Below are 18680 nucleotides of genomic sequence, written 5' to 3'. Positions count from 1 at the left end.
AGACATAGCAAAAATAGCTGGCGTGGTTTGGACAGCAATCTTCTGTCCTGAAAAGCGGCGCCAACGTCGCCGCGACGCCAGCCGCACTCACCGAGCGGCTGCGGGTGGAGAACTTCCCTCAGCGCGGCGCTTCCCACCGGGCAGCGGGATGAGGCGAGGCGAGGCGGGGCGAGGCGGGCCGGGCCGGGCCGGGCCGGGCCGGGCGGCGGTGCGGGAGGAGTGCGCCCTCAGGCGGCAGCGCGGGGCGGGCAGGGGGCGGGCGCGCAGCGCCATTACCGGCGCCCGGCGCGGCTCCTCCCGTTGCGGCGGAGCTCGGCGCAGCTCGGCGCGATGTTGGGGGTGGCGGCGGCGGGGCTGCCCGGCAGGTAGGGCAGCGGCGTTCGCGCGTTGGGTGGGAGCCTGGCTTTGCTGCCCGGCGGTCGGAACAGGGGGTGGTGGGACTGGCGGGCGTTCCTTCGCTCCTATGCTATCCCCGTGCTCTGCTGAGCCCCGGTTGGAGCGTGGGTTTGGAGCCCTTACAGCCTTCTCTCCCGAGGGAGGTTACCGCGTTAAACGCTGCTGGTAAATAGCCCCGGGTGAGCTCCGCGGAGTTTCTCGCGTGTGCCACGGTTGCCTTAAGGGAAAGAGAGGTTAATAGGGATGGCTTATAGAAAGCAAAGTCTGCTGTAATTACTCGGAGCCTCACCCGCTGTAAATGCTTCTCGAGGTGAGCCGTCCCAAATTAAGGCGCTGACACGTGGACGCACGGGGCAGGGCGCGGGCAGCGCCTCGTGCCGAGCCGGCCTCGGCTCCGGCTGCGGTGCGCACACGGCGCGGCTGGGCGGCGCTCCCGGGGAGCTGCTCTGCACGGCCCGGGGCAAGGAGGCAGAAGGGAGAAGGGCTGACTTGATGCCTCTCTCCAGACCCGCGCGGAGGAGCAGCAGACATCTGGCCGGCAAGACTATGCGCACGGTTCCTTACTATTCTTTCAACAACTTTGATGTTGTTTCTTTTGACGGATGCTTGTTGTTCTCCGTGTACTGCCTCTGCGTTTGCTTTTTCATTGCAAAGGACCTGCTGCTGCAACCTGAGTGCCTTTAGAGCAGGGGTGCTACCGCAGGGGCTCGGCTGCGAGGGGTGTGCAGCTTTATAGCTGTCCCCGTGTTGTAGATTGAATCAAAAGCAGCCAGCGTTCGACATCTGAACGTGAGTTGTTGTTGTACGGTGCGTGGGCTGAGAGTGTCTGAGTTGTTGGGGGTATTTTTTTTGTGGGGGGAGCACAGGCTGCATTCTTTGGGCAGCGTTTCTAGCTGTTTGAGCTGAATTCATCTTGGTGTGCTATTGCCAGAATACGTTCCTTATGGAATTCAGAAGAAAACATTAGCTTGCAGTTTAGTGTCTTTTATTCTCTTAAGCGTTTGTAGTTTCCTCATGGAAACTAAGTTTTTCTTTGTAGTGATAAATGTTCATTATTTTACTGCCTGCTTGCCTACAAAGCAAGCTCCTCTTTATTCACAGAATAATTGTATTGAGAAACTGGTGTAGACTCTTTGGATATCCAGCTCTCGTTCATGTGAAGCTCACACCTATGAGTGCTCTGTAGTGCTGCTGGCTTTGGCAGGCATTGGTGAGGGAGATGAGAAGCAGTAGGTGATACTGGAGTTGAACCTCAGCTGTAACCCAGCGGTTTTGTTCTTAGAATGGGCTCCAGACAGGAGAACCGATAATGGCCCATAATGCGCGGAGCATCACTTGCATAGTTAACAAATTCTTTTTCGAGAGACAATAAAATATTTACTACCAAAGCACTTAAGGCAAGCTTTTCAGCTCTTGCAATTGTGGTTTTGCAGTAAGTGTGTTAGGCTCGGCATCCGCATTCATCTGTGTTCTGTTTGCCCCAAATCCTTGCTGAAAGGCTTCTCCATCTATACTTTGGTGCAGCCTTTTACTTCTTCCAGTTGTGGGGACGTAGTTGTAGTGATCTGTGCTAAAAGCAGCTTGCCAGTTGGTGGGAAAGGTACTTGCATGGAGTTTTTCTGTGACAGCAGGTGCTGATGACAAGGAAAATGAGAACGACAGTTGTGTTTTGACAGCTGAAGTCACGCATTGTCTGAGCCCTTCATAGCATGTATTAGGCAGCGTCTGTCTTTGTCATTGCAGCGATGTGCTGCAGAGCTCATTGCCTATATGGCTGGTGCACAAGCTCTGGTGTTGAGGCGGAAACAACGCTTTGAAAGAATGAAAGAAAGCTGGGAATGTCCTAATTCAACTTGACAATTGGAGAAAGCAGAGCAGGAGACTGTGCCCCTGAGGGAAATACTTTTCTGCAAATTAGGACACTCCTTTGCAATTACTTCAGTGCTTCCCCTTCCTGAAGTGTCAAAATCTTTCTGGAAATGCCTACTTAGTTCTTTTAAATAGATAGAAAGAAAAAAGGAAGTCAAGGCACTGCCATTTGCTTGGCTGGTTTTGTGTGCCTCAACAACCCTTCGTGTGGGACAGCTAAATGAATTTCTCTCTGGGCGTGAAGACCATCAGCAAATCCTAAAACTGATGGTCTGTCCAGGGGCGAGCTCTCTGTGAGCCATGTGGACCTCCTGTCCACATCTGAAACTGCCTTCCTGCTGCACTGGGAAGTATGGTCTGGAGCACCTCTCCTACAATGCATGTGTTGTTACCCAGGATGAGGCCTTATGCTCTGCATTTTTCATGTTAATTGCTGTTCCTTACATTGTAGGTGATTTCTAGCTCTTAGCATTTTTTTCTATCACTTCCTAGCTCGTTTAAAAAAACAAAAAACAAAAAACAAAAAACATACTATCCAGTTCTGAAATATCTAATAAGGAAGTGAATCCTACATCAGCCCCACTACATTTAGAATTGTTTCAACCCTTGCTTGTATTAAATAGTTTGAGGAAGTGAGCAGCACACACGTGTAGGTGGACTTCTGATTGACCGAAACCTAAACTGGTGGGAATAGTTTAGTTAAAGCCTTGGGATTTATTACTCATGTCATGGGTGGGGAGTTGTTGTGGCTAACTGGGGAAACTAAGACCGTGTAATGACTTTATGAAGGTTTCTTGGGTGGTCTGAGCAGTCAGGGGAAGCAGTTGTGCTTAGAATTGAAAGGGTTTTCTGTACTAATGCATTGTTTTACTGTGGTTTAGGGGCACTGGGAAAGGCTGCGGCAAAGCAGCGGAGTAACACCAGGAAATAATTGGGAGGCAACAGCGTGCCTGGGTGGCTCCAGTCCAGGTCCCATGCAGGCACTTAGCAGCTGTGGGGCTAGTATGGGGGAAGAAGTCTGCATCCTGCACATAGCAAGGGGGTTGAAACTAGATGATTGTTGTGGCCTTTTTCAACCCAGGCCGTTCTGTGATCCAGAGATGGCCTCAGATGTGCTCTGAGGAGCGGGCAGGGCTGTAGGCCCTCCCCATCCTTGTCATACTTGTCCACTGGCTCGGGAAGGCATGGCAAGGACTGCATGCAGCCCAGCAGGCTCAGGACTGAATCAGCAGAGCAGGATCTGCTGCAGGAAGCAATCTAGCATGAGAAATGCTTCCAAACGGGAGCGTGTTTCTGCTCACAGATGGAAACCACCCGCTTCTGAACTTCTGTGTCGGTAGCAGAGGAGCATTTTGTGGCTTGGGAGACAGACACATGTGCTAGATTAAATCCCTTGTTTTTGCCAGGTTCTGCTGGTAAGCGGGGTGAGGCTCTGTCTGTGGTTAACTGCTTCCCAGCCCCAGGCCTGCCAGGCTCTGAGGAGCTGGACACGTCGTCCTGAGGTAGGCCAGGGCCATGCTCCCATGGAGGCAGTTACATGGGAGCTGGTGCAGCTGGAATCTGATGGCTAGACAGAGGAGTAGGTAGCACATATTCATAGAAACACAGAATGGCTTGGATGGGACCTTAAAGATCATATAATTCCACCCCCCTGCCATGGGCAGGGCTGCCCCCCCCCAGCTCAGGCTGCTCAGGGTCCCATCCTACCTGGCCTTGAGCGCCTACAGGGATGGGGCACCACAGCTTCTCTGGGCTGCTGTGCCAGCGCCTCACTGCCCTCTGAATAAAGAATTTCTGCCTAACATCTTATCAAAATCTCCCATCTTTTAGTTTAAAACCATTCCCTCTTGTCCTATCGCTGTCTGCCAATGTAGTAAGTTGATCTCTATACGCTCCCTTTAGAAACTGAAAGGCTGATGTGACATTTCCCTGGAACCTTCTCTTTTCCAAGCTAAGCAAGCCCAACTCCTCCAACTTTTCTTCATATGAGAGATGCTCCAGCTCTCTGATCACCCTCCAGCCCTCCTTTGGATCCACTCCAACAGATCCACATCTTTCTTGTGTTGAGGGCCCCAGAGCTGGATGCACTGCTGCGAGTGGAGTAGATTGAAATCCAGGTTGGTTTGATCTGGATTGATTCCTTGATTTTTGTGACTAATGGTGATGCTGGGGCGAATAGGAGATATTCGGGAAAAAAGGAATGTGGTTGTATCTCAAGTGGGGCATGTCTGCAGCACTTTTATATACACACACACACACACACACCAGTGTTTTCGTGCCTCCTGTCCTTCCTTTTGTGAGTGTGTGCAGTTGCAAGAGAGAGGCAATACTCTGGTCGTATTAAAAAGAAATCAAAGGATATAATTTTAAAGCTGCTGTTACTGAGAAAAAGCTGACTTCCGAAATCTTAGTTCCTTCATTCTCATTTTTTCTTTTTTGTTAGCCAGCCTCAGGAAATGAGAACATTCTTTTGGTTTTCTATGGCTGAGTCATATGATATATATATATCTCCATATATAAAAAATAATATGTTCAAACATCTGGAGATGTTCACTTCAGAGGTATTTGTTTTGTGTTATGTTCTCTCAGCTTTAAATGTTCGTACGTAGTTGAATGTTTCCAGAGTTTCCAGTATTTCTTTGGCTACAAGAATATGGATATTGCTGTCAGAAAAGCCTAGGGAAATATGCTGATAATTTAGGAAACTTACAAACAAGTGGAAGTAAAGCCTTTAAAGGCCTTTTTTTTTTTTTGCCCTCTCAAAAATGTAACTATCGAAGTGAATGTTTAATGTCAGCTGCATCCAAATTTTGTAGCTCTTTGATATCTGCCAAGTATATTTAAAAAAAAAAAAAAAGGTGTAAGAAAATACCAGTAGCTATTTTCCAGCTTTTAAAAATAAATAAATAAATGGTTTTAAAAGGAAGGAAGTAATTAAAAGCCCATTATACCCATCTGTGCTGTGCTGTGGTGTGAGCTGACCCTCACTTGGCCTCTGCTGCACTGCGAGTGGGCGGTGGGCTCTCAGCTCTGGCCTCTTACTGGGGTCAGGCAGGGATCGTGAGATTGGATGTCTTTTATTATTCTTTTTTGAAACCATTTAATTTAACCCAAGGCCAAATGTTTAAATTTGGAGGAGCGAATAAGGAGAATAAAGAAGGTTTCCACCCTTGGTGGTTGAGTGTAGCTGTGGTGGGAAAGCAGCGAGGGAGGATGCTGCTGGTGGCGCATTCAGCAAACACTGGTGGAGGGGTAAAAAAGCAGGAGAAGCCATAGCATGCTCAAGTTGATGGTTCCAATAAGGAACCTGTTGCTGATTAAGTGTTTTGATTAAACCCTGGTTTCCTGTAGGTTTCTTTCATCTTTTATTGTCAGTGGATTATAGTGGACTTTAAAAAAAATAACAATCAAGTCTTTTTTTTTTTTTTTTTTATTATTGAAACGGTTGCGTAAATATGATCCTTGGGGTATGTGTTATTTAGAAAAGTACATATCTTCCTGGAAAAAAAAAAAAAACCAACAAAAAACCAGCCCTACCTCCTTTTACCCCTTCAACATGCTTGTTTGCCATCACGTATCAAAGAAGTGCGATTTCTATAATTATATCAAAGAATAGAGGCTTATTGTTAATTGTTTAAAATAATCTGAGGGCCTGTGAAGCTTGTTCTTTTGGCTGATTTCCTGGTCATTGGGACACTGAAGAACTCTTTCAGGTTTCTCAGGAAAAAAATAACTCCTGGAGCCAAGACAGTCCCTGCGGTAACTTACAGACTTGTAGCCCTGGAATGAATTCTCTGTTGTCATCTCTACCAGCTATGATTTTTCTTTTTCAGAGAAAAGCCTCCCATTTCCCACCCTGCATCCAGATCCTCTGGTGTCATTCACCATTAAATTATGTCACTGAGCCCCATTTGATGCCATGCTGGGTTAGGAGGAAGTTTTTCACACAGGGGGCGGTGACACACTGGAACAGGTTGCCCAAGGAGGCTGTGGATGCCCCATCCCTGGAGGCATTCAAGGCCAGGCTGGATGTGGCTCTGGGCAGCCTGGTGACCCTGCACATAGCAGGGGGGTTGAAATTAGATGATCATTGAGGTCCTTTTCAACCCAGGCCATTCTGTGATTCTATGAATTTGGCATTCTGAGGCAGTAGCACCAAGCTGCTGGTTTGCCAGGCTGGGACAAGGGTCTGAAGCATAGATGTGATTGCAGGCTCTTGTTTGTGGGACAGCTTTGCGATTAGGAGAACCAACAGAGGAGCAACAGTGGCTCCTTTTTTCCCAGCAGGAAGCCCAGCCTGCATTAAATTTGTTGACATTCAGGAGATTTAGCGCTGCTCATGATGCCTTTTGTGTAAGTTTCAGCATGAGCAGATTCTCGAGATAGTCATAACTGTGAAATGAGGGTTGTTTTTTTTTTTTTTTTTTTTTTTTTTTTTTGTCATCCGGTGTAAAATTATGTAGCTATTACAGATTTTTATAACATAGCTTTGCAGTGGTTTGATTTGTATGGTGGAGTTTGTGTGAAGTCTGGAAGCACACAGGTAAAAGTACAGAATCACTATCACTGCCACACTTGTACAAAAATAAATGCCAGACTCAGCAGAAGGAGAATAATGGGAAAGATGCTAGGTTGTAAGTGGTAGCGTGCCCAGCAGAGCTTGCTGCTGCCATTGTAGTAATCATTTGGCAGTGTCAAAATAATGGCAGTGTCATGATGCAAAAATACAGGCTCATCTAGATTAGTGATCTTGAAGGTCTTCGCCAAAAGCAACCATCAGCCTGACCTGCTGAGTCCCACTATTAAAACGGGGCCTTTAGTGCCATGTCCACACGTCTCTTACTTATCTCCAGGAATGGGGACTCTGCCACTTCCCTGGGCAGCCCTTCCAATGCTTGACCATTCTCTCCATTAAGAAATTCTTCCTGGTATCCAATCTAAACCTCCCCTTGTGCAATTTGAAGGTGTTTCCTCATGTCCTATCACCTGTCATGTGAGGTAAGAAACAGACAGCCAAAATGAGCTCTGTCCTACAAGAGGAAGACCCTTGCCAGTGAACGCTGCTTCTGGCATCACACCTGGATAGATGTGAAGGATGCTGATGGTACTCTTGTCAAGTGAATGATTTTTCTCTTGTACATTGAGTCATACACCTTGGTTGGTTCAAGTTACAAATATTTACCAGTTCTACCCACCATGGGATGAGAATAAAATGAAAAATGCCCGAGTCCAAATTTTCCAACACATCTTGAATCTCTTTTAGCACAAATGTTTGCAGAATGAGCTGGATTGTAGTTGCAGATCACGAGATATTCCAGCAAACTTTGAAAAAATATGTTTTCTGCTCTGTACGTGTGGCTTAAGTAATGATGCTCTTGTCACTGGCCATCAGGGTGCAGGAGAGACAAGGTTTACCTGAATTAGAAGGGGATTCATAATTTGACACACTAAAAACACATTATTCTGCATACCATGCAAATATCCGAAGTTCATTCAAAGTTCGTGCTGGATCTAAATTGGAACTCGCAGAAAATATTTGTGCTATCAGTATGTAATAGTTCAGACTGTAACACTGAATGCTTCCTTAGTGCTTGAGTGGAAATGTTGCAAAGACATTAACATAATCACATTGACTTAAAACTTTCTTTCATTTAATTTTTTCCTTATGATATTCCTAGAGATCAGGGAGGGCAAGTAGTTCATAATATTTGTCTCAAAGCAATATTGATAATATTTTAAAGAATAATTTTCTTAAAGCAATTTCTAAAAAAAAATTACAGAAATGACTTATTTTGGGTCTGCAAATTCGTAACCAGTTGGAATAAAACTAAATAAAAAATGACTGGATCTGTTTATTTAGCCTGAGCACTGTAGAGTCGTGATCACACACAGCACTTGAGTTAAATTCTCCAGCTCAGTCAAGTCATGAGCTTACGTTTTCATTTCCTTGGAGCCCAGGGTTCAAGTGCCTGGAGCTGGCACGCTGTGTTGCTTGAGTGACAGCGTCTGGAGTCTCTTGGGGTCTGTGACTTGCACAAGCATTAAGCTGCATCTGTGTTACTGTCTTGTCTTTGTAAGGTTTCCTACAAAATATATATATCTCAGCATAGGAGACATTTAAACCAAACAAGTAAAAAATTGCAGGAGAAAAAACAGACTTTGGAGTGATTCTGCTGTAAGTTAGTCCATAACTTTGTGTACAAGCAGCTATTGCAGTAGGATATTGTCTCCAAAATATTCCTTGCAATTTTCTGCTTAGGTATATAAATAAAGTATCATATATAAATATGTCAATATGTAAAGTGTAACTGTTGGCATTTTTCTCCTAATGTTGGAGACCTGGTGGGGTTGCTGGGACCATAGCAGAACCCCACAGCATTGCAGCCCTGAGCTGGGGCTCCTCGGTAAGTAACAGCAGTTCCAGCCCTGATCTCCAGAAGATCCCAGTAGGCATATCCCAGTGGGATCAGCACTGTTTGCTCTGTATGATGGCAGAAGGGAGGTGAAAAACACTAACAGCATTTGGGGATACCCATGTGTCAGGCAGTGGTCAGGAGATGCAGATACAGGCGCTGTCCTGGGGACCTTGCTGTGTGGTGATACCATGTTTGTTGTCTTTTCTCAAAAGCTCCATTCCATATTTTTTTTTTTCTTATATGCCTCATTCTCTTAAATTCTTTATCATGTCAGTGCTAGAATTAGGCTATTTAATTTTCTAATGGCTCGAGTATATCCTGTTGTTTTGCTTCTGTAAATATGCATCTTCTATGCTTACAAATGCATGCTTTTACAGGGGACATCTTCAATGCTTCATCAGTCTGAACCTCAACTCTGGCTTGTTCTTCCTCTTTGCTTACAGCCCCACTACTAACTGATCTCACCAATAGCAAACATATAGGGAGTGGAGGAAACTGACGGTAAAGGCAGAAATTTGTTAGCTTATTCATTAGCTTTAAAGAGCCAAGCTGAGGTCATCTCCAGGTAACTGGCCAACATGCTGCAGCTTGCTTCCTGAGTTCTTTCTTTATGGAGTCTCATTCTACATCACCCCCTGGCTGTATCTTAGGAAGGTTAGACCAAGAACCCAGGGAGAGTAAAGACTAAATGGCCCCACGTTTTTCCAGGAATACCAGAGTTTTCTAAGAACACAGAAGGGATTTCTGTAAGGAAGGAAATGAGTCCATTTCTCAAAATTAAGATCAGAGCAGTGCTGTTCAAAAGAGTTTGCATTTCTTTGTCAATAGAGCCAAACCACCAAAAGATGCATTTAGCATCTTTTTAAATAAAGCAGCTTTTTGTAGAGGGATTTTAAAACATGGGGGTTCCTTCTTTTCTCCTGTTTCAGAACACGTGAGGAACAAATGCCTCCAAACCCCCCTTTTCCTGCCCTTTTCTTACTCTAAAGATGTCAGTTTTGTCTTCTCTGCCTCTTTTATCTGGAATATTTGGACCATACTTGTTGGGAATGGATCTAGATTTGTCCTGGTACCAAACCATCTAGGAACACACCTTAAGGTTTTACTGTGTCATTCCTTTTGCTGTTGCTGTGTTCATAGTGATTAAGTAAGATGAGAGTTAGTAGCCCAGGCAGGATGTGCATTTCCAATGGTGAAAATAAACTCCAGCAAAAAAAAAAAAAAAAAAAAAAAAAAAAAAAAAAAAAAAAAAAAAAAAAAAAAAAAGAGTTTTGATGAAAATAGTTGTTCAAATCTTTTTGCCAGCTTCTATTAAAAAAAAAAAAAAAAAAAAAAAAAGTTGCAGTTATTTCCCATTAGAAACGTAATTTTTTTTCCCCTTACTCAGAATCAATTTCACCTGAAACCCTTGAAAACAAGGTGTATTGTTAATTTGTGTGTACATAGATCAGGGGAATTTTATGGCAGTTCCTCAGAACTGTATGCACACAAATAGAGAAGCCTGCACCAATTTAAGATAATATTTGATTATCTTCTGAGTGTCTTAGGAACATGTGTTTAATCACTTGTTGTTTAATGTTTCTGATAAGGTGCAAGTGCAGGAGGTGGTTAACTGATTCCCTGCTGGTGGATTGCAGCGAGGTGCTTCCAACTCTCACTGAAGCCAACTGAAAATTTCCTCTGTTAGGTGATATTTTCCTTAGACGTGAGGACATAAGGGTCCCTAAATGACCAAATGAGACAAAACACTTGCTATAGTGATGAAGCTCTCCCTGTTTTGAGTCGGTGTTGTCAGGATGGTGCATTAAGATTGGTCTTGTAGCAGTTACGGCTCAGGAAGTTAATTTCCTAATCTGTTCTTTCTTGTGTTTGAAGAAGAGCAGCTGCTTATGGGATAAGTGGGTGCAGCATGTTTGCCTATTGCAGTGCCCATTGATAAATGCCTTCAGTTGAAGATGTGTAGGTTGGATTTTATACCTGGTATAGTCTATCCACTATTATTTTTGTCTCTGTAACTAGTAGGGTCATTTTAGCTTTTTCATGTAAAAGATCTAAATTTCATTAAAATGTAGTTGTTATCTGACCTCACAGCTTCCCTTATGCCATTTTTAAACAGATGGGCATCGCCCTGTTGCTACCATCGTTGAGCTCACATAGCTCAGCAAGCTGTCATGCAGATTTACATGCAAGGAAGAAAACAAAAGTCCAGACCCGCAGGCTGCAAGGAGCGAGCCTGTGCAGGTCTGCTTGTGCTGGAGCCCAGCTCCTGGCTGGTGGGCTGGTTCAAGCCTCATCCAATGGGTATGAAGTAGCTGGGGGGAATCAAGCCAGCGTAGGGCTGTCAGTATGCCCAGCCAAAGGCATCATTCTACTTACATCAACATGCAAGAGCATAGGCTTGGCCAAGGTGATTTTAATCTCCCTGTGTCCTCATAACAGCAGGGCTCTGCGGCATCTGCAGCAGAGCAGGTAGAGAAAGAAGGAAGGTAAGGCTAATAATAGTTAAGTCTGTCACCATGGTTTCAAGGTGTCTGGCTTATTTGAACTGCTTGCTCAACATTTTTCCTGCTACTCCTCATTATAACAGTGCTTTTTCAGTGACAGTAGGAGCAGCATGTTAGGATTGATATGGTAAAAATACGATTCTTTATCTTCCCCCTGTCTCTCGTGGACCTGATTTTATTCTGTAATGGTTTGTCCGTTCAGTTGCTGCTATTTTAGTCTGCGTGTGTTGTGTTGCATTTGTGATCCTAATTCAGTTAGGTAGGGCTGCTGATTTCTGCTGCATCCAGGCTACTTTGAGCCACTTGTTGACTTCTTCTTTTTAAATACACCTGTGGCAGCCAGCTGCTGGGGATGCTTGCAAGTCAGTGTGAGGACAGAACTGGGTTGGTCCATCCTGGTCTCTGCCCTCAGCCTGTCCATGAAACAGTAGCTGTCAAGTGGCAGGAGGAGAAAAAAGCAAAAGCATCGTGAACAGTTTCAAGTCCACACGTTACTCCTGGTTTCACCAGCATGGCTGGTCAGGGGTTGAGTTGAGGGATGCAAAAGAGGGATGCAAGCGGGGTCTCACTTGGCTTCTCCCTAGGTGCTCCAGAAGATAGCAGGACAACTGATCACAGAAAACTGGTGCCTACTAAAGAGCATTAGAAGCTTGTTTTTGATCCAGGAGTTGGAAAAAAAATGCCCAGAAAATGCTTAGCTTCATCTGTATTACAACTTAGCTGTTCTCTAAATCATTTTTTGAGAGGTGGTTATAATGGTAATGATCTCCAAGGGGTCATCCAGCTGGGGATCCAGACTGCTACATTTCTAGAGTATGTTGGGTATAGTCTTGAGATTTCAAATGTTTCCATAAGAGTACAGGCTAGCATTTTTAGATACGTTTTGTTGGGCAGATTTGTTGGATAGATTGCATTTATGCTATAAGCAGCTATAATTCTTATCCTAGTTACTTTCTGAAAGAAAAACTGCTGGGAATGCTCAGGAACACACCTTATGGGTAAGGTAAATGTAGCTTGGAGCTGGGTTTATGCCTGTGTATGATGCTGCTTCATGGGATGAATGTGACCAGGCGCAAGGTTGGTGACATCTCTGTAGAACTGGGCAGAGTTTCTGGAGTTTATGCCAGCTTTGGCAAGTTCATAATAACTAAATATTAGTAGATTCCATACCAGGACAGGTATTGGCAGGAGCCAGCATTTAGAATATGCATAGATGGATGGATGGATAGATAGATGGATAGATAGATCTGTCTGGTTATCTATATTTATCTATCTATATAAATCTTGGTAGGAGGGTTTATACTGGGTTGTTTCTCAGCATCACACTGGTCCAGCTGGAGAAGCTGTGAAATGTGCTTTGCATAAACTATGCCTCTGAACCATGGTTTCAAGGACAGTAACTTGCTGAAGGTCAGAGAGCAGAGCTGGGAATGGTATACAGACTTCATTTTGTATTTATTTTTTGCTGTTTGGGAAAGAGAGCTTAAAAGCAAACAAATGCAAGCAGCAAACAAAGGAAGCCTTGCATTGCCAAATATCTTGCTTATAAGAACATCATCAATGATATTCTCTTGAACTGGCATCAGTCTCCTGCTCTGGGGGGAAAAGAGTCCTTTGTTGTTCTTTAATGGTGTCTCTTTTTCAAATCCTTTTTGTTTTTGTTTTTTACAACCCTCAGTTATAATTTGCTTGGACTGATTGTTCCGTATTTGTGAAGGTGCCTTTGAACTCTCTGACATATATTAACGTTGGCCTGATTATAAAGCATCCTTAAGTAGAGGATGTTTTTCTGAATCAAGAAATACATCATGTTCCCCTGGCCTTCCATTCGTAGGGTGAAGGCAGTCTCACGCAATGCAGGTGGTGATATTTATGCCTCCCTTTGGGTAGGATTGCGCTATTTGGCATGGCTGACCTATACACATTCCTTAGGATTTTATTAAAAATATGCATTTCTATTGTACTTTATCCAAGTACAAATAATGTACTAATGAAGGTCTCTATAGCTGAAAGGAATTCAGCTGGAAATCCTGTGGTTGATCTGACCACAAGGAAAGTTTTATTTTCATTTCTCTTTCTTCCCTTTTGTATCTTGCTTCCAGTATCTAATTGTTGCTCCATTGTTCTTGGCACTGATGGTTAAAGCTGAGGGCTCATTTACAGTGGTGTTGTTATTATTGACATCTTTTTTTCATCAATAAGCTAAAAGGCAGGACCAGAATTTAAGGAAACTTTGGGCCACTTTGAGTGTGTTCTTAATGGAAATCAGATGCAACGTCAAGTTTTAGGAACAGGCTAATTTAAGATCTCCAAGCTTTTCTTCAGTAGCAATTCCAAGGAACAGAAAGCACAGAATCCCATTTCTGAACTGCTGTGCACATGAAGCTGTTTTCCTTCATCTCAGCAGCAGTACAGATGTTTTCCCTCAACTGACGTTTTGAAGGAACTACCATGGGTTTTGCTTCCATCTCTCTTCTTTCATGTGATAACAGAGTTTATCATTTTGTCTGGCTGTATCACTGTCTGGGATTCACTTACTGCTATTCCTATGCTTTCTTTTCAAGCATTCACTGCTAACTATTAATAAATCTAGAACATACTACAACTTGGTGGAGTGCTGTGTTTTCCAATATGAAATTTCACTGTTCTCCTTTGTGGGCAGTGGCTGGCTATTGCCTTTTAACTTCCTTCCACTCTCAACTGCCTCAATTCTTTCCCTTGTGCACCAGCTTTTTCTATCCGGACTGGCCCTGTTCATTGCCATCCTTGTCTCCCCTCATGCAAATCCCACCTGAACCATTTTGTCTGCAATGACAGCAAGAAGTTTAAGTAACTTAAAATTGCTCAGAGGAGCAGCCATAGGCTCAGCATGAAGCATTAAGATCTGAAATAAATTAGAGTAGATGCCAGACAGCATATCTTTTGTTTTATTCTTTTTTTCATCATTCTGTTCACTTTTAGCACTTAGGATGGAAAGTGTCTTCTTGCATTTATCACTGCCCAATGTCTTGTGAAGCTCTTATCTAAAGTAAAACTACTTAGAAATGTCTCCGATGCCTGATTGCAGTAAAAGCTGACATGGCTGTCATTGCTGCAGGCTGTCCTTCCCTAGCACCTCAGGCTGATGGGGGACATTTTCCCTTCCCCTTTTTTTAGGTTCTTAATCGGTTGAAATTGCCCAGAGAAGCTGTGTTTGTCCCGTCTCTGGACATATTCAAGGCCAGATTGGAGGCCTTGGGCAACCTGGTCTAGTAGGAATGTTCCTGCCCAAGCCAGGGGTGTTGGAACTTGGATGTGCCATAGGTTTCCTTCCAGCCAAGCTATTTTGTGATTTCTCCACCTTCCTCCTGGTCACCACTGCCCATGCATCATGAACTGCAGCACTGGGAGTGGAGCCACCAAGCCAGGCGGTGCCAACACTGAGACATGCATGGGGCAAGACTGAAGGCTGTAGCTGCTGCATGGGGGGTCCCACAGCTAAGCTCCCTTCATCCAGCACTGTGTTGAGACTTTTGTGGGTTTTTTTATTAAAAACTTCCTCCACTTTTTTTTTTTTTTTTTTTTTTTCCCCTCTAACATTGAGGGAAGCCAAATTGTTTTTCCATGTGTGGTTTCAGATGAAAATGCTTTTCTTCCTCTTTTTCTTTCTGTCAGAAGAACTAGTGGAAAAATTGTTGAGTATCATTCAAAAATGTTTTTTTTTTCCCCTAGGCTTTGCTCTTTACGTTGGACTGATGCCTCCTTTTTCAGTAGCAGATCAGAGCTACCGAAAAATGGGAGGGAGCCTACAAACAGGAGGGGAGTCAACTCTATGGAAGGGTAGATAACAGCAGGACAAGGGGAAATGGTTTGAAGTTGAGGGAGGGAAGATTTAGGTTGGATGTCAGGGGGAAGTTCTTTACAGAGAGAGTGGTGAGGTGCTGGAACAGGCTGCCCAGAGAGGTTGTGGATGATTCCTCCCTAGTGGTGTTCAGGGCCAGATTGGATGGGGCCCTGGGCAGCCTGGTCTAGTGCTAAATGGGGAGGTTGGTGGCCCTGCCTGTGACAGGGGGGTTGGAGATCCATGATCCTTGAGGTCCCTTCCAATCTTGGCCATTCTGTGTATGTGTGAAAAAGGCATCTGCTAGACAGGCAGTGTTCATTTTTAGAAATTAACATAGTACTCTTTTCATATTTACTGAAAGGGAAGCACCTTATGCATAAACACAGGATCGGTGGTTGCAAATTCTGTCATGATCTAGAAATGGTAATAAAATACAGGCACATTTAGCTGGCACTTATTTGCCATCCCGAAAGAATTTTGTTATGCTATGTATTTGAGACGACTTGGCATGCTTGCAGCTCTTTATTACTTAACCTTTCATTGGAATACGTTACACACAAAATTAACGTTCACTTTTTATTATGTGCAACATCTGTGGATTTTGGTGTCTTCTGTAAACTCTTATTTTCAAATAAGAGTGAAAGAAGTACATCAGGGATTTTCTGGAGTCTGAATAGTTGCAATATTTTCAGATAATTTGTTTGTAAATGTTGAGTATTTATGGGACTCTCAGTTAAAGCAGTTCTTTTCTTAGGGCTTATGTATTCTTGATTTGTTCCTATCCTTATTATAAATATGTAATACATTATAAGGGAATCAATTAAAGAAAAAAAAAAGTAATTCTAGGATGAGTTCTTGTACAGCCCTTCCACATTTGCCCTATTTTTCACACATGCACAGATTAAGCAAATGACCTCACACCTTACCTCATATTGCAGGAAAAGTTAATGTTTACGTGCTGTTCAGAGTACCTGACACGCATCTGAACTTCATGACTGGCTGTTTTATGGCAATAAAAGTAAATGGAAGAAAAAGCTGGAATGTCTGTCATCAGAGGAAGTACAAATGATGTAGTTAAAAACCACCGTGGATTAGCCCTGAATTTAGATGTTTGTTTCTAACCACTTGTTAGCGGTACACCATTACAGTAATGCTTTATCTGAACGGGATCGTTCATATGCGTAAGACACGTTTAAGATCCCTGCGAATGCTCCTTTTTCATTTTCTTTCCGGAAGGGTATGTGGCTGGATAGTCATTTAAAACTGCTTTTAAAAGGAAAAAAATAAAAAATAAAAATACCACACCCTGTTATTCTAAAGAAGTCTTGTGCTGTTTTTCTTTTGGTTGTGTTTCTCTTTCTTTTCCTGATTCCTTTTCCTGGAGTATTTTATGGTGGTACTGGCATAGAAATTTGTGTTGTGGGCTGGTCCCAGGAACAGATGCCAATTGATCTATCCACATGCATATTTAATGAAAGGTGAGTGGTACCGAAGTGGTGGAATTGCAGGTTGGTGAAACTTGAGGTGATCCTCACTTCAGTTCCTGCCAAGAAAAGCAGGCCGCTGGGAGCAGCTATTTTTGGGGGTGGATTTTGGGGAAGTCTGGGAGAAATACAACAGGGAATGGGGAGCATGTAGAGACATGATCTTCCATTACCCAGCTCTTTTTTCCTCTCCTGTCTCTTTCATAATTTGTCTGTAAATCTTTTCAGCTGGCCTCGGGTGGAAGCTGCTGGGTCTTACCAGTTGTCTGCTTATTGTCGGTAGGCTCTTGTCACATAGCAGCCCTTCACAGGTTCATAGAATGGCTTGGGCTGGAAGGGACCTCAAGGATCATCAAGCTCCAACCCCCACTGTCCTCATGTTGTTGAGCACAGATGTCTCCAAGTGGAGTGCAGAACAATGTGTTGAGGTGTGGGGAGAGTAGAACTTCAGTACTGCATGTACTTGAACTTCAGAACTTCAGTAATGCATATGAATTATTTATAAATAAATAGGCACGTATTGGGGGCAGGATGTGTGCTCAGTATGTTTTGTTATAGGGGGTACGTGATGAAAATAGTTTCATTATAGACCACTGCTGCAGCATAGGTAAGCGTGCTCTTTTTCCTCTTTATTTGCTACCTGATGATGGCTCTGCTAAAATCAGCCCTCTGCAAACGCAGCCTTGCCCCAGCTTGCAGATGCTGGCTAACGTAATTAATCCCACAGGTAATTCGGCTGAATCCCACCCCTTCTCCAGCAGAAGACGTGTCGCAATAGCACGGGTCTGACTAAAGGAAAAATAAGTGTGTTTCCAGCCTGTCCATTCATTGCCATTATTTTCAATGCGTTCACGTGACTTTTTTTTTTCTTTTTTTTTTTTTTCCCCTTTGAATGGAGGATGGTGGTTTCCCAGCTTAGACAAAAGCTCGTATCGGCCTTTTTCCTTCCCTAAACAAGCGAAGCGTGCGGGTTGCGGCGCCCGGCCCAGGAGCGCTGCTGGAGGAAGCGCTGTAGGCGGAGGGGCTGCAGCCGGATGCCCACAGAAAGGCCGCGGGGCGGGAAGGCCGGTAGCTGCAGCGCGGGCTCCCGGAGCGCAGGCCCGGCGGGGCTGTGCAGGGCGGGAGCGGTTGTCCCCGCCCGGCCGCGCCTCGGAGTTCGAATTCCAATGCCCGCTCCTTCGCTGTTTGAAAAATGCTGCTCAAAAAAAAAAAAAAAAAAAAAAAAAAAAAAAAAAATTCTTAGAGTGGTTTAAGAAATGAATGTGCCGGATGTCCCCTGCCCAGCTGTATGCCTGCCCAGCGCTTTGAGAGCCGCGTTGTGAATACCAGCCCTGCTGGCAGCCGAGCTGCGAACTCAGCGGAGGTCGGACCTTATCGCTAAATGAGTGCTTTGCTCCCATGTCCAAGCCTTGCAGCCCATCCCCCTCGCTCCAGTTCAGCTGGTGTGAATTTTTCCTTTCTTTAACTCATGCTGGAGTTTTGACCCAGACGTGGTGCTGCCCCTGCTCTAAGTTCCCAGGCTGCAAGCTGAGCCCCACAGCATTTCCCAAGCTTACAGGAGTGCTTGGGGAAAATTAATTTAAGAACCGTGAAATGCTCAAACATGAGAGTCAGGACTGCGCTTATTAGAGGGAAACGGACAGTGGAGGATGTGATGCACAGTGTCATAGAATCGTTAAGGTTAAAAAAGACTTCTAAGATCATCTAGGCCAGCCATCAGCCCATCCTCACCATACCATCTACCACATCCCTCAGTGCCACACCTGTACGTTTATGAACACCTCCAGGGACAGTCACTCCACCGCCTCCCTGGGCAGCCTCTGCCACTGCATCACCACCTTTCTGAGAAGACGTTTTTCCTAATATCCAACCTGAATCTCACCTGTCACAACTTAAGGCCATTCCTTCTCATTTTATTGCTAGCTACCTGGGAGAAAAGGCCAACCTCCCACCTTGCCACAGCCTCCTTTCAGGGATTTGTAGATATGATGTGATGCAACATATCCCACATTCCCAGATGCTGGTTTTCAAAAAGTAAATGCCTTTTCTATCATGAGACAGTGAGCAGGAGTCAAGGACTCCAACAATGCTGCTAGTGTCTAAACTGACCCTGAAACCTCATCTCTATCAGATACAAGCAGATCCTCAAGAGGAATGTTCTTACTGTCAGTCACTGGCACTGAAACAG

General features: G+C 44.4%; 1 protein-coding gene across 2 annotated transcripts in view; it reads left to right on the top strand.

The window, feature by feature from the left end:
• Positions 1-330: 330 nt before the first annotated feature.
• Positions 331-18680, top strand: part of LOC306948376 (LIM and senescent cell antigen-like-containing domain protein 1) — a gene marked incomplete at both ends in the record, with an annotated part of 67138 nt that continues 48788 nt past the window's right edge. For both annotated transcript variants that reach the window (XM_079538001.1, XM_079538000.1), the window contains one exon: positions 331-365. In XM_079538001.1, coding sequence (XP_079394127.1) covers positions 331-365 — 35 coding nt within the window. The remainder of the gene's footprint in view (positions 366-18680) is intronic.

This window comes from Tetrao urogallus (genome assembly GCF_951394365.1).
Source record: "Tetrao urogallus genome assembly, chromosome: 1".
NCBI classification, from domain to species: Eukaryota; Metazoa; Chordata; class Aves; order Galliformes; family Phasianidae; genus Tetrao; species Tetrao urogallus.
Note: the sequence above shows the minus strand (reverse complement) of the source record. Positions and strands in the feature narration are given on the sequence as shown.